This window comes from Pygoscelis adeliae, unplaced genomic scaffold, assembly GCF_000699105.1.
Source record: "Pygoscelis adeliae isolate BGI_AS28 unplaced genomic scaffold, ASM69910v1 Scaffold101, whole genome shotgun sequence".
In the NCBI taxonomy this organism is placed as follows: Eukaryota; Metazoa; Chordata; class Aves; order Sphenisciformes; family Spheniscidae; genus Pygoscelis; species Pygoscelis adeliae.
The window spans coordinates 420,296-436,923 of record NW_008824238.1 but is presented as its reverse complement, the minus strand read 5'-3'; the positions used below and the strand labels follow the sequence as shown (position 1 = coordinate 436,923).

Below are 16,628 nucleotides of genomic sequence, written 5' to 3'. Positions count from 1 at the left end.
GCTTTTCTAATGTTTTTGCTGGAGGAATGAGAACGTGGAGTGAACAGGGCAAGGGACAGGAGGAGGAGCCAGTATGGGCTCCTACCTGAGAAAGAAGGTGGCAGGCTTTCTTTCATACCTCTGTGATCATATTGCTAAATGGTAATAGTGACATCTGATAAAAAGAGGTTAGTCTAATGAGGGAGGCTTGACAGTGAATTCCTTAAAGACTAAAGATAAATGCTAGTATAACAATGAGACAAATGATATTCTAGTGAAGAAGCTTCATTGAAAAAGAGAAAATTGCCTATGGTGAAAGTAGGACCAGCACCTTGGGGGTTTTCTCCTGTTATCTAAAAAAGAATCTTTTGTGGTGAAGTGTCATTACTGTCTGATAGTGCTGAAGGAAAGTAAAATAGGTCAGCAGAAATGTAGAGGATAATAGAGACAAGAAACAGCCAAATAGTTTTCTAAAAATCAAACATGTCCAGAAAAAACTAATTTCTTCTGATGTTTTTCTAAATCAGTAAATGATGGGAATGCTGTGAATGTAACAAATTTCTTTCTAATGCAGCTTTTGATGAATATTTGATGCTTTCATGAAATCTTGCAAACTGTATATTCTTCTGGATATGAACACTTGGGCAGAATAAAAACTAGCTGAAGTAAAGGAAGACTGTTAAAACATTTTGACAGTCTTTTTGGCTTTAGCAAAAAGAAGTACTGCTGATTTGAAGCTATTGTGCTACATTATTTCTCTTTTATCCACACTATTTTTTAATCCACACAATCAGCTGTGGATTGTGTACTAACAAATAGTGGCCTCTTTGAGGATATTTAAAAATTCTCAGTCATACATCTTATAATTTTCTCTTTCCATATAATTCTTACTGCAGTCAATCACAGGCCTGCAACAGGCAGGATTTTTTCCTCTTCCCCACCTGGATTTTGGTGGATCTCTGTAGGGGTTCTCCTCCACATGTATCCATTGACTCGTGCAGGGTCAAGGCCTGAGAGTTCAGGTTGGGACCACTTTGAAACAATGACCCTAAGTATAAAAAAGCCTGAGAATAATGACACTTATCAGAAAAAGGGCAAAATATAAACTCTTTGGGCTGGGTTCAGTTGCCTAAATATTTGTTCCATTTAAGATGGATTTGGCTTCAGCAGAGTGCTCGAGAAAGTTGTAGCTTTCATGCAGGTCCTGTGCCATATTTTCTGGCACTGTGTAGATGTCTCAGATGCCATAAATCATCAAAGTTTGCTAGACATCAAAGTTTATGCAGCTGAATGGAGCCCTTTAGCCTACAGGTAACCTTTTAATAAAATTTTCCTTGTTTGGCACTCTCATCAGTCTTTATTTCTGGTCTGTTTCAGGATTGCTAGCCAGCTTTGTTGTCTCTTGTAAAGCATTTATGAAACTCTAACTTATAGTTGTAAGCATGAGAAGTACAAATTTTACTCTTTCTTATTCTGCTTGCCACAGCATGTTCAGTATTGTAGCGGTGTTAGTCAGGGGTATGGTTTGGCCAATATTTTAAGCTCTGTCCTCATTACATCATAAAGGGAATGTGTTATCATAAACTTGCCTTAATAGCTAAATGGCATTTCTTGGTAAAGTGAATTTTATTTGTCTAATGTAACACCATGTTAAAAAGCATTATTGTCAGATGATTGTCCAAATTTTTACCAGTAAAAGGTGCACACATGTCAAGTGCATAATTTTAATGTATCAATAATTGCATTAAGGAGCATTTCTTACTTGGAAAAGATTAAATGTTGGTCCCTACACATATCATTTATTTCAAGAAAAAAATTAATTCATATCATAGATGTAATATTTTCTTAGTTGACATCATAAAAATAACCATAGTGGAAACCTTAGAAGTATGTTATCTAAGAAGACTCTTTGGGTGCATTGAATTAAAACACTGAGAGACAGAACATACTTTAAACCTCCCCCACCTTCCTTTTTTTGTCTAAGATCTGCTCATTAAAAATAAAATCAAGGATACAGCCCAGACTAAGTGTTTATTGATGAGTAATATGTGACATTCAAGTCAGCAGTTATATTTGTAAAATATCTGTATTTTTTATTTCCCTCTGCTTAGGAAACAGTTTGAGAAATTTATTGCAGTATTCAAAGAAAAACTCCTTATTGGGACCTGTAGGGTGGGGAGGAGAGAAAGGCGAGAGGTGACATGGGATGTACAGATGTGGACATTATTAATTCTTTTACCACCAGCAACAATGAACTGATAAAATTCATTCCAACAGACTGTTTTAAGAATGTTTTAAACTTTTGTAATCATTTCGGAAGATGTTTCTTTGTAGAAAAGTAATAAGCTTAATGTGACTAGGTGATTTTTGTTGCTGAGACGTTCCATTCATTTCTTCCCACCTCACTAAGCTTGCTGCATTTAACCAGCCATATGCAAGATTCTGTCTTTTTTAAAAGCTGTAATAGTGTGAAAGTGAATTTTAAACTCCCCTAACAACCAACAGTAACATAGAGAAACAGGAGGCTGCAGTGCCCACTCAAAGCTAGCCAGCACATTCAAGTACTTTTTTTGCAATATTTTTTTATGAACAGACCTAGAATGATTCACCAAACAGAGTGTATTTACATTATTTTTAGCAAATGCATTTCACTGTGCTGAAGAAGTAATCAGAGTTGCAATTAACACAAAGTAAAATCAATAAAGACTGTGTTTTCAGGAATCATTGATTTAAAATAAATTAATTCTTATCCCATGAAATTTCCATTTAGTTAATATTTTTATTTTATATCATTACCAAGACATTTGCGTACACATAAATTGTTGTAATAGAATAATGCACAAAAGAACAATGGGAAAATATACATGTTTTTTTAATATATATATATACACCCTATATTATGTATAGGTATATATACATTGTATGTATGTATGTGTACGTATATACGTCTAATGTATGTTAACGGAGAGCTAGTAATATATGTCTAGGTTAAACACATGATAAAAAATAATGAAAAATTAGCCATTCATGATAAGGAAAAGGAATGAGTTCTATAGTTAAGATCTAATGTGGGCTGAGGGAAAAGATTGAGGACATGTTACCAAATCAATTAAAGAAGGAAAATTTGAGCTGAATAATACAGACGAGAACCTTCAGGTAGAAGTAGGAAAAGAGCAAGAAAAGAGAACAAAGATTGCTACACGAAACAGCAAATCTAAAAGGAGACCACAGCTGTCCGAGTCAGATCACAGACCTGATTCTGCTGGAAATTCACTCACAGAAAAAAATAAAGCAGGAAAACTGGGGAATTATCCTCTGTGCATATAAATTACTGCAAAAATACTGACGTCAGTGGATATAAACTGTGCAATGCTGTTTGAGTATATGGCATGCAGGGTCTTTCTATATAGTACAGACATTTTGTCTGCCGCTATGTTTAGCAATGACTTAGCCAAATTTTTTCCTTCCTGTCACTGTTGATGTGCTTTGCAATTTCCCACCTTTCTGCTGACCTCCACAATAGAGATGGTGTTATTTCAACGGTGGCATTTTGAGATGACTGTAGTTGAAATACTAAATAAATCTAAAAAATGCATCCATTGCTTTCACTTTCTTCAGGCTACACTTTATTCTCAGCTATGCTAATACAAATCCAAAGCAAATGAAAAGATATGTGGTCAGGTTTTGACAGAGGGAGGAAAAGTAGATGAATAGAGCCAATATAAAGTAAAGATTTCACTTCAGTAGCTAGAGGTGTGTCAATGTGAGGACACGTGAACACTGAAAAACTGACAGGAAAATTAAATTATGCACAAAGCTAAAAATAGTTATACTGGAGATATAAACAAAAATCTGAGAGGGGAAAAAAGATGGAAAAAGTATAATTTTAGGGTAGGTAGTTTGAGACATTCCTTTGAATTTCTTTTAAAGTTTTTTTTTGTGAAGAAAATAACTGTAGGTCAATGCTTTTAGGTAATGGATGTTGCAAACTGTTCCTGTCTTTGAAAAGGATTGTTTTTTACTTTCTGAAACATGAATGATCCATAGGCACCAGATGTTTTTTTTTTTTTTAATGTAAGCCAAAGATATTAGCTTTAGATTTCTTTGAGAAGTTGAGAGAGCTGTTGTCAATCTATGCATTTTAAAAGATGATACTATTTTTATTAGTTTTCAAGACATTTCTGTCACTATACTTATTATTTTTGCATTACTGTACCCTCTATCTCTAATCCTTTGACAATTCTGTATTTGTGGCATCTGGGATCTAAATCTCATAACATGAAGGACATCTCAAAACATGAATTTCTTAAAACATTAAGAAATACTTTCACACACATTTATTGGAGGCAGATTTATTGCTGAATGAACTGGAATTTCCATCTCTTTCCAGCTCCATAGCGGCCACTGGCATCTTCTTGAATGTTGTCATACCTCTCATCTCCCTAACACAACAAGAATTTCATCCCCTTTCCCCTGTTCCCTTTCAGAATATGTCTGGATTCTTTGAAATGGTGACATACATGTATGTGGAAGACCATACAATGCTGCCACTTTTTTTCCCATGACCTTGTGATTCAACAGACTAGCGGGCAATGAAGTAGTTATAAAAATGAGCAATCAGCAGAATGTTGCTTAAATCGCTTTTCCCAAATTAAATCATTGAAAGGTAATGTAGAAGTAAACATAGGCATGAAAAAAAAAATTACATTTTATGTGTTATTTCCTGAATAACCTATTCATGAGCTCAGACCTGCAGTCAGGATTTCATTGATCAACATGTGTTGATTTTTTTTAATAGTAATTTTGCTTGAAAATTTAGCCCAAAATATTTTAATGTCCTCATATGCATAATTCTAAGACCTCTCAATGAAAAGTTAGTTTTTATTAGTTTATGAGGTCATTTATGCAATTTTGGTTGTATCAGGGCTTTTTCGAGGAATCTTGGTGTCAGACTAGAGAATAGCACATTACCCCTCTTTGTCTGATTAGATGATTCTATATGCTTTCTGGATTTTATTAGCTGGTTTCAAACACATTGGAAAAAATATAAAAATAAATATATTTCATCTCTGAGCTTTGTAACAGAGAAAATAGTTAGAGCCAGTAGCATCTCCCCTGGATTCTAGGAGAATGGTATTACCCTGCCTTTCTCTGAGAGATTGCTGGTTACCTTCTGTCAGTGAGCAACTGTCTCACTGGAAAGCAGAAGCACGATCTCATCTCTTTTGTCTGTGTTCAAGGCAATTACTTCTTAGAAAGTGGAATTTCTTCAGAATGACTATGTACAAGAGCAAACGCAGAAACCAAAGATGTAAGTAAATTGTAAAGTTTTTTTAATGTTCTTACAGAGGAGGGAAAAATAAATCTCCAGTTTCATTGAAAACCATGCTTTACTTCACACTGCTCTGGTTAAATAATACCAGAAAAGCAGGAACAGTATTCCCTGCCAATTATCCCACTGTATCTATATGTTAAGTGCATGAAAGAGCTTTAAAATAAAAAATTAGCTCACTTGTTACTATGGAAACCCTCAGTAAGTGATTGCTTTATAATATCAACAAAGAAATAGAGATCAAATGTAAGTTTAGTTTAGACCAGCATCCTTTATTGAGGGCTTAATGACTGGCTAGCTGTAGCCTTTGACTTGTCAGGGTTGACAAGCTTTCACTTGGTGGACTTTTTTATGTGGTTTGCTTTAGGAAGCCAGCAATACCAGAACTTTAAGGGCAGTTATTTTATTTTCCTTCACCACAACTTTCAGAAGAATTAACTAGTTTGCTTAAACCACAGAAACAGAAACTGGGGTGGGGGGGAGGGAAGCACGCATGTGCCTCTGTTGTGTATTTAAGACACTCCAGCCCTGAAAATTCACTGGCTTCTAAATGCATGAGTTCCAGTCAAGCACCTGTTTGACTTTTTAAATTTCTATGGCATCAGCCAGCAGAATTTCAGTACTAATCTTGTGTCCTCCAGAGCATTAAGGAAGGATGACTGAGGCAAGTAAAAATGAAGTGCTGTGGGTCAGGTCATGAAGTATGTGTTACTGTAAGAAAATCTAGCAAGAGGCCAAGTTATAAATGGAGAGCATGTCTGAGGCTGAGAAAAAACACATTCCTCTAAGAAAAATGCCATGTAGAGACTGTGTGCTTTCAGGGAGAGAGCAGGAGGGGAGGTATATCAATTTGGAAGAAGATAAGTTTGGACTGTATTTGGACAGGAGCATTGTTACTGTTCAGAGTTGAAGGGATATATACAGCTGTATCACTGACCTCAGTTTCTGGTCCTTAGAGCTTCATCTGTACAGGTCTCCAGTTTTTCTTGCCCAAAACAAATGGATGTGTTGCATGTAGAAAGTTTGCAGGACAGATCTCTGCTAAAATCTTTGCAACAGAAATCAATCATCTGCTTCACGTTCAAATAAAATAAATTATCATAAATTTTGTTCCCGTAGCAGCAGTGAAAGAAAATTATTTATATACAGGCAGATTATAATTAATCTAGTTCATTTTAACATACTAATTACTATCACTGTTATTATGTAAACCAGGAGCTCTTTCTATAGCCAGCTGCATTCTTGCATTCTCTCCTGTTCAAGCCTGGTTATGGTGTACAATAACAAAATTTGTGACTGGGTAGCTGAGTTGTTAGGTTTTTTGTTGTAGGGATATAGTCATTCATGAAAACTGCACAAGATGCTTTTAAGAATGCTTTTATGAAGAGAACCTGCCTTATTCCCCTTTCCCCTCCACCCCTGCTGACCCCGAGGAAAATCTGTGATTTGCCAAGAGAAAAAAAAAAAAAAAAAAAGAATGAAACATAATTAGAATCAAATTTGTAATTATGAGGATGGCTGTAGCAATGTTTTTTGTTTTTAAAACTGTCTCTAATTTTAAGATCCTAATCAATAAAATGTCTCAATAAAACTGTCTCCTTTATATTAGATACCAGTACTGTACACATGGATGTTTCATTAATATCTCTTAGTTAATTAGCAACTGCAAAAGCCTTAACAGACAAAGAAAACAATTTGAGTAATTTTGATATTGCTACTATTCATATCACTCAAAGGCTTTTTGAAGGATAGATTTCATCTAAGTAATTGTTATTCTGAAATACAAGGGATAATGGTAGCAGCTGTGTTAAACAGTAGACAAGTACTACATTTTCTGTCCATTACATTTAACACATGTTCTATTTCAAACTTGAAGGCATTTTTGGTGACCCTTAATAAACAATTAAAAAAAAATAGTATATAATTTCCAATATATGTAGGGTAAACCTTGGGGTTTATATCTCCTCACTACCTCTCAATAAAACACTTGAACATCTGGCATAAAACAAAAGTGAGCTTTGTGGCTTTTTCCTATTCATTGAAATTCTGCTTCTGGATTTGGTACATTCTGAACAGTATTATAAGCATTGCTTTCCTAACCCATTTTTTTCTTTAATGTTTGAAGAAGGATGTAAAGGCATTTTGTACTTAATTTAAAAGTACATCAGATTAGAGAGGAGGATAGAACAAATAGAGACATGATGACCTTTTTCTAACATAAAATATAAGGAATGCCCATTTCCAATTTCTGTCCCAGGTACAAAACTCTTGCTAGGGGAGTAGATGCAAAAAAAATGGGTCTACTTATCTGTCTGTATGAATGGGATAAAGGTTCCCTATATATTTTTTCAGCTGCAGCATTATACATAAGACTTCTAAGTTCAAAACTAATCTTAATATTTCACTTTCATTGTACCTTTGGGTTTGATTCTAGTCAAAGTGGAACTCATATTGAGTAGTTAACATGTTTTATTTATTCCATACATAGTTGTAACTAGTGAGACTTAAAAATAAATATCACAGTAAACTGTGAAACTTGCAACACTAAACAAAATTCAGATTAAGGCTATTTCTGTATGAGTGTTTGTGTGTACCTACCTACGCATATACATACAATCTCCACGCGTACATGTGTCTGCACACCCAGATTTATAGCACGCTTTATCCTTAATTCAGGATGTTATCCAACTGATAGGTTGGATTCTCGTTTCATTGCACAGACCTAAAGGCTGAACGATGGGAAACCATTGTAACAGTTGCAATCTTATAAACACTGAAAAATTGGTAAACGTGTAGTAAAGTCTTTCTGAAATAAAAGGTTTGAAGCTTAGACTGACCTGTTTTGGGGCTGCAGCTGCTAAGGAGGATGGTCAGGGTAAGCCTTGCGGTAAGCTGCAGTGCACATGTGGGTATTCTCCATGGAGAGGCAGTCATTCACATCTTCTGGAGATGCCATGCCTCCAAGCCTCTTCTCATGAAGAAAGTAGCAGGCATCCAGTTTTCATTGGGTTCTTTCTTGTAGACTTCACTGTTACAGGAATCAAGGCAGGCTACTACCCTTGAAGACAATAACATTGGAAAAAAATTGACTTACCTATAAATCAACTTTAAGAAATTCACATCATTATTGTGATGTGTATGTGGTGGTTAGTGTAGATTCACAACTTAAATCAGGACCACATTGTGGAGGGCTGTGTATGAAAAGAATGAAAAGATGATCCTTAATGATGCTTCAGTCTAACACTGTAAATTTGACTCAGAAGAAATGCAAGAGGAGAAAGAGACAGTAATGGCCAGTGTGGCAGGCAGCTGTGTTTTAAGGAAGGTGTGCAGCAACACCTGGGAGGAGATGACAGAGTGATGCCTGGAGTGCAGAGGCTAGTGTGGGACTTCCGTGTTACACACCAGAACTGGGGGTCGGAAAGTTAAGGTAAAGATGGAAAAATTAAGAGGAAAAATAGGACTTATCTTTTGCTTTCTTCAGCTTCATGGTTTTGGTGCTTCCTGGAATCTTCTATGCATGTCAGCAATGGCAGTCAGAGCACAATGACAGTTGAGGCAAAGAGCAGTTACTTTTGAATATTAGGAACCACTGATAAAGTCAACTGTTATCATAAGTGCAGCTACAGATCCTGCCCCATTAATTCCAAGGCATCGATCCCAAACTCATTCATGACAATGGGAAGAACCCTGTCAACATAAAATGGGCCTGAAATTGTGCTCCAAATGCATTAATGACTTCTGCCAAGGCTTGGCTACCAGCTCCATGTAAAATATCTGTTTCCATGGCATATTACAGTTTGCTTAGCTGAAATAGTCATTGCTATTTTTTATGCTGACATGCTGTGAACAGTATTTTTTATAAAGTATCATCCAGATCTTGTGAAGATTTTGCTTCTTTTAAAACCAACAGATGATTAGTTGTATTTCAGGGGTTTTTTTAAAAAGTAATGAGAGGGTAGACATCATACTTCCTTTTATTCTGGCAATTTCTCTCTCCTCATAAGACATGTCACAACTTTACCTGTAATTGTCAAATGTATCATGATTCTTTGCCCTCAGTCCCCAATTTTGTTTGTCCAGTCCTAGGTTTCCCTGCATGCAGAGTGCTGTAGAAAGTATCACGTACCCATCTCCTTTTTACCTCTTAGGGCAATAAAGGGACCCCAATACCGAGGTGGCTGCTGCTCAAAGAAAATAGCAGCCTTTAATACAATGTGTGCTAGGAGTTAAAGTGATCTCATTGGGGAAAACAAGTGTAGTTACTGACCCAGATACATATAAGAAAACTCTGCCTCTTTCCTTAAAACATCAGAGACCCAGACAACAAGGGAATATCTCTTCAGCATGACATAGAGACAGCTTTCTTCATGTAAAGCTATCCTAGAATAGCCCCAGGATATTCCTATTGCTGCATACCTTTTGAGGAAGTAGAGTTCAGCACAATTAAGTGTATCAGTAATAAGGCAGAGCAAGAAGGCCCTCATGACCTGCAAGAGTACAGATGTCATTGAATATTCACATCACATGGATAACATCTTTATACAAAAAAAAATATAATTGCTACTCAACAAGTCAGGGGCTCGAGGGATAGAAGCACTCTTAACATAGCTTTGAAGGGAATTCATTGTGACCTGGGAAAGTTGGCTTGTTTGAAATTATTCATTTCCCAATGTTACTAAACAGTGAAACTTAAGACATATGTCCCTTAGTGAAGCATGCAGGGTAAATAAGCTAGAATTTTTTCTTTCACAATTTTTCAAGTGTCTGTGTAGACTTCTAAAGCAGGCAAGTTTTTTCTGCTTCTAGACTGTACAAGTGAATCAAAAGTATTGAAAGGTAATTGTTTCAAAAAGCATCTTCTGAGAGATTAATAATCTGACCAAACCCTACATGCACAACTCACGTGATGCTCCCCATTGCTCGGTAGGAGTCTGCCTCAGGAAGAAAAACAAAAGTAGGTTTTTTGTCCCTGTAGAGTAAATGCTGGGAGGAAATACTAAAAGTGAGGAGGAAAGCTTGAGGAATCAAGACCTTACAGCCTGTCTTGAAAAGGGGAGAGAAAGGAATAAACAGTGCAAGTACAGATTCAGAAGTGACTTCTAAAAAAATTGTCTGAGAGCAGAAGTCAGAACACCTGAAATGCAAGTGGAGAACTTAACAAAGAAATCCAATGAGTCATTTCAGTTTTATGGAGTAGAAATTTAGGGCAGCAAAAAACCTTAATAATAGCTTTGGCTTCATTAAAAAGGTTATGTTTTTAATGTTGGGAGGGGTTTCTTTATTTTGCATAAGTAAGTTAGTAGAATAGTGGACAATATACACCTTTTCAACAAAAAGAATAATTAGAAAGCTGGGGAGATCTCATAAAAATACATCAGCTACTGTCAAGAATCATAAAAAGGGAATGACTAAAAAAGATGAACATATGCAAATCATATAATTTGGATTATGTGATTTGAAGTGTATTAGGGGAATTAACAAATGAACGTACCACACAATTGAAAGTTTGTATTTGAAAGGCCATTGAAAACTAAGAAGATATCACAACTATAAATGTAATACTGGTTCTCACGCACACATAGAATTCCAGTTCTCAGCCCTGCTCAGGCTGGCAGCAAATATGGCTATGTTCATCAGTAACACAATTTATCATCAGTGAAACAGCACTTACTGTGTGTTGGTTGGTCTTCCACAAGGAATCAAAACTTACAAGTTCTGGGACTGCACTTCAATAATGACCTGAGATCTGGGAAAATCAGTAATAGTTTTAAAAAGTGAAATCTATTAAAATAACAATCAACAGGTTGAAGATAATCATAGTCTAAAGCAATCTATATAGAAAGACAACCAGTGATAAGACCAAACACAGTATGTGCGTATTGACACATTTACAAGGAAAAAATTCATAAAGTTTTAAAAAATACCCCTCAAATGATTGTCCAAAATCGGATAAACCATTAAAGGGATATTTACTGGTTGTGAAGCATCAGCCAAGACCTAAATGTTACACAAAGTCCAGCATTTTTTCAGCAGTTTTAGCTTTGAGATTCTTTGACGGTAAAATCCAAAAACATTTCTAGATGTTACTTTGGAAACATTCCCCCTCCTCCCTCCATACTAGCCCAGAAGGGACAGAGATCTCAGGTACATTAGAGTGGCATTACAATGAAGACTGTGAACACATATGACTAATATTTAGACTCCAGCTCATATTTATGGAGCGTTCAGCATCACATTTTTAGTTTTGAAGAGCCCACATTTTGGCCTTAAATTTCTGCTTTCTTCTGTTCCATCTCATTTCTTCTGTTTTTTTTTCAGTTATTAGAGTGTTATACATTCTGAAAAATAGGCTACGTTGTCAGTTTATGCTGTGGATTATGGTTATAGATTTTTCTACCCCTGCTTAAAACTAAGGTGGCATCTCTTCCTCATTGTCCTTTGCAGAAGCCTGCACTGATTTCTACAAACTATTCTTTGTTTTTCGTTGAACTTCCCACAAAATAAAGTCTGCCTAGGGCTGCTTTTCACCAAACATAAATAAATAAATAAATAAATAATACATATTGTATTATAAGACTTCTTTTGACCCTGGCAACTTAGAAATTGCCTTAGGAAATAATCCAACTGTAATTCTTTAAATAGAACACCTATTGTTCTCCAAATTGCTGGTATCTGTCTTATTAATAGTTTCCAAAGGCAATTCTATTGCTGATTTTGATTCACCTCCAGGTCTGTCATAAAGCTGGATCTAGGTGTGACCTTCTAGCCTGGTTTTACTGCCTGTGTTCAGATATTATTTCCTTAGGACTCACTGAAGGTTTTGCACAGCTATTTGCAACACTTTGTCTTTGCTATATTCTCATTGTGTTACTGCAGGGTAACATGTTCTACCAACACAGAACTGAAACCTAATGCCAGAGAATCTCAACACTCAGTAGTCTTGTTTATTATTCTGCAAATGGTCTTTCCATTTTATGAGCTATATTTTTGAAGGGAAGATTTCTTTTTAAACTTACAGTTTATAATTTAAAAAAAAAAAAATAGGGAGAGAGTGGTAGCGTAAGGGAGGTACCTTCCTGCTTGCCCTCAGTGGCTGAACTAAAAGCCAAAGAAAATCTCAGCGATTTAGTACTGGTCACATGTAAAATGAGATGGCTGTCCTGAGAAACAGAAACATACATTATGATTACATTTCTGTGCACTAAGCACTTATTTGATTGGCCTTCCCACTGGGTATCATTTTATATCTTCCATTTAACATATTTGATGAGGACTAAGTCTTATAAAGATGGACTCATGCCAGTAGGGGTCTAGCTCTAGCACTTTTTTCCTTTCTCTGATATTCCCTAAAATTAAAATAGTTTTCAAGCATTAAGGTATGTTTGTCTACAAATTCCTTTCATGAGAGCAGAAAATCCGTCAAGCTTCTTGCAATTGTCCTTACATCCTTGTCGGTACTCGCTGATCAGCTTTCTAGGAAAAACAGTCTACAGTGTCACAGTCCCCAGTAATGTATATTTTGATATATAAGCAACCTGTGATGTACCACACATACTGCGTTACACTTGAAAGTGATCAGCTGATGCAGATGCCATAACTAGGAAAGAAGACTTTTTCTAAAGCAGGTTCATTAGTGAGTAGCTAGATGCACGCAATGAGTGGATGGCATACAGCCACCAGTGCCTTCTGTAATAGTTTGAGAGTAATCGTGCACATGCAATGATTAGTAATTTATTATAAAATCTGGGAAAAAAAGCTTTATGAGCACATTTGCAGAAATTATTGTGTATGTTACAGATATTTCATGTGAATTTTTAGTCAATCTCGATTGCCACAGACAAGCTGTTGTAAACACATATTCAAAATGAGCCTACTTCAGTTCTTTTTGATCTCTGTCAAAAAGAAAATATTTTCCTGCTATTCACACATATTTTGCTTATACTTGACCAAAAAATGCCTGGACAATAAATTATTTCTAGTCTACAGTGGTATGAATATTAACATATGTGCTTTTACAAAGTATCTCCTGTACGTGAGAATAATCCTTTCAGTGATTAATTGAAAAATATTTTTTTCCAAATTAACATTGTGATAGCAATGCTAGCAAGATTTTGAAAGTAAACATAAAATCTTTTATATTCCTTTCTTATAATAAGTTGGATTTATGCTTTGACCAGTGTCCTTTTAAAAAATGAGGATGGAGAATATCTGATGAAATGCAGATTCTATCAGATGGATCTGCCCATGAATGCTGCGTGAATTTCCACACTGCAGATGTTTGTGCGGTCACCATGAAACCTGATTTCTTTCTTCCTTTTCATAAAAATATATTAGCATGCATTTTTACATCTTCTCTTTACCTTTGTCTGAATATATATGCATATTATTACGTTAGCTCAGAATGTTTAGTAGAATTCAGTTTTCAAAATATTTGATTAGCCAAAAATGCTATTTTTAACATTGGAGAACATGTTTACACTTGAATTTAAAACCTACTTCTACAGAATGTACTGTACATATTCAAACAAAAGCATTCTGCCATAGAATTATCTATATTTTACTATATGGTCAACTACTGTCTACAGATCCTGGTAGCTCAAATAGACAACTTGAAGCACGTAAATTGTCTAAAAAAAAATTTTACTTTCAAAAGAAGTTGTAGGTATATAAACAGAAATGCAGATAAATGGGGGGAAAAAAGAAAAATCGTGCATATAACTGGCTTACAATTTTTGCAGAGGTTTATATTTCCCTTATGTAACATTCTTCCTGCCAGGAATTTATAACCCAGGAACATGATGAACAAGTGCTGTATGTTGAGAATTTAAAATTAAAGGGAAGTGGCTGGTATATACCATTTCCCATTATAACTTATTTCTGACTCATTTAATGCAGTTAAAAAACAAAGATATTCTGTGCATAGTTAGGTTTCATGTAAGTGATATACACTATCCATGGCTGTCTGCAGAATTTAGGACATGCATCAGAGAGTAGAAAGGAAAAATGTCCAGTGACAATTTGCCAGCTAATCTCTGATGAAAGTCAGTTCCAACAAGCAGGTTTTTAACAACATTTTGTGCCTTTGAACATCTCCTCCAAGTGTTCTTTTTGTTTTATTGCTTATTTTTATATGAACCTAAAGTTTTGGTCATGCAATACTGAAATCAATGGCAAAATTCACATTGACAGAAATAGTGTTGAATCAAGGCTTTATTGCTTAGAAAAGAGTGACAATTATGTTGTCCTACACACTGCGTTCACAGAAAACAGCCATGTAACATGCCCCGGGAGCCCTTCCTTCGGGATTTAACTCAGATTTGAAGGGAATGTCTTACAAGTGAATGCTTGTTTATTCTGTTTCTTCAGCCACTTGGTTGGAGCACCTGTTGAAACTGCCATAAAAGTGTCCAATTTACTACCATTTGTTGTAGCGGTTTGCTGAGAAAAGTTAATACAAACAGCTACTGTTACACACAAGCTACCACACAGCCATTACGCATTTATGTTTTGGAGTTGTTAGAGACTTAGATGTTGCACCATCAAAACATATTTTAGTCTCCCAAGTAATCTGATTTTCCTACCTGTGACTTTTTAAAAAGTTCAGCATCTACTTTGTATGTAAACAATCTTCCAGGTTATTATTGTTCATACATGTAAATACACACTAAGCCAGCATTCAAACTGATTTCTGAAGTCATTTCTCCCCAGGATCTAGGTTAGGTAAGGACATGATGGTCCCATCCAACCCCATACTCGGGTTTTCCTCTGTGAAGAGCAGAGTCCAGGAATGGGCAAAAGTGAGGACATTGCTGGAGCTCTCCCAGCAGGGAGTTGGGATGTTGGCAAGAAAGCAACAATGTCTTGTGCTCAAAAGCACACCTGGATCCCTTAATTTAGGCCATGTAAGTATCTTGTCATGGACAGCAGCAGAAGCCAAGTTGCGTTTACATAGTTGGCAGACAACTTGTTTCATTGCAAAAAAGAATTTGTGAAATAGTATATTATGAGACACAATATCTTAGGCAATCCTTCTTGGGAAATTACGTAGTCAGGCCTTAAGAATGTATTGTACAGAAGATTGATGCTTTTTAAGAGGCATGGGTTGTTGTTGGGCATTAACTGAATCTTCAGACATCTGCCCCCCAGTTTGGTCTCTCTTCACCTAATAGAGATAAAAGAAATTTGGCAAGTCAGTTTTGTATGTCTTTTATCAGACAGGCATTGAAAAACAGCAGAAAAGCATGTGTATATATTTTCATTCTCTCAGTTCTCAAAAGCCACCAGCCAAATCAGTTTAAAATACATGTAGTAAAGGAAAAAGAATTTTTTTTTTAATAACCACATATTTGGCTGTGCTTCAGGCAAATGCAAATTAAGCAGCCAATTTATAAACCCTGCCATAAGTGGTTTTTTAAGGGAAGCTATAACCCATTCGGAATACATTCATACTGCTCACTGTTATATTATAAATTTTCTAAACATAAATTATTCAGAAACATTAGGACGTTAATGTAATTTAACACTTCATTTGACAATGCATGAACGTGGTGCTCTGGCCTCTAGAAAATATGAGATGAGAACAAAATGGTTTATGACAGAGTTCATGTCTATATTGAAGTTCAAAGGATTTAATACCATCCTATCAAGGTGAAGATTTTTAAAAAGACTATTTAGTGGTCATTTGATGGAGATGCTAGAGTCAAATGGTACTAGTGATCTTTCCATTTAATGCTGTCATGGCAAAGTCAGTGTGATATATTGAAGGATTTGTCTAATGATGAATGAAAGTTCTAGAAATTAGAGAAATTCTTGTGCTGTCCTTACTAAATGGTAAAAAGTAACACCAGTAATAATAATAAAGCTCCTTGAGATGGTCTATAGAGAGGCTCACAGTTGTAGGCTATCTAAATAGAATATTGTCCGAGGCTGTGATCTCTGGGCTTGAATCTAAACTCTTAATGATCAAAGGTAATGGTAGAACAAGCTGATTAAAGATCAGCCTCAGAACCAGAGGAAGCCTCGTCCCAGATCCCTCCCTTTGAATTGCATCATTCACAACTTTTCTATAACTCCAGTAAGATATAGGGCATCTATCTCAAAAGTGCTTTTATTTTACTCTCTTAGTAACAATCTGTTTCTATTTGTACTACTTTAACAAAGTAAATATTTGTCACTTATTTCTTCAAAACTATTCTGTATAATTAAATGCTGTTTGATCTTTTATGCATTAATTTGCATTTCTTGTTATGTGTTTTTGTTGTGGTTTAACCTCAGTCGGCAACCGAGTACCACACAGCCGCTCGCTCACTCCCCC

General features: G+C 35.7%; 1 protein-coding gene across 1 annotated transcript in view; it reads left to right on the top strand.

Moving 5' to 3' along the window:
- The first annotated feature begins 5,190 nt into the window (after window positions 1-5,190).
- RALYL (RALY RNA binding protein-like) overlaps window positions 5,191-16,628 on the top strand; it is a 116,750-nt gene continuing 105,312 nt past the window's right edge. Inside the window, exon 1 of the mRNA XM_009334992.1 lies at window positions 5,191-5,290. Coding sequence (XP_009333267.1) covers window positions 5,254-5,290 — 37 coding nt within the window. The 5' untranslated portion in view covers window positions 5,191-5,253. The remainder of the gene's footprint in view (window positions 5,291-16,628) is intronic.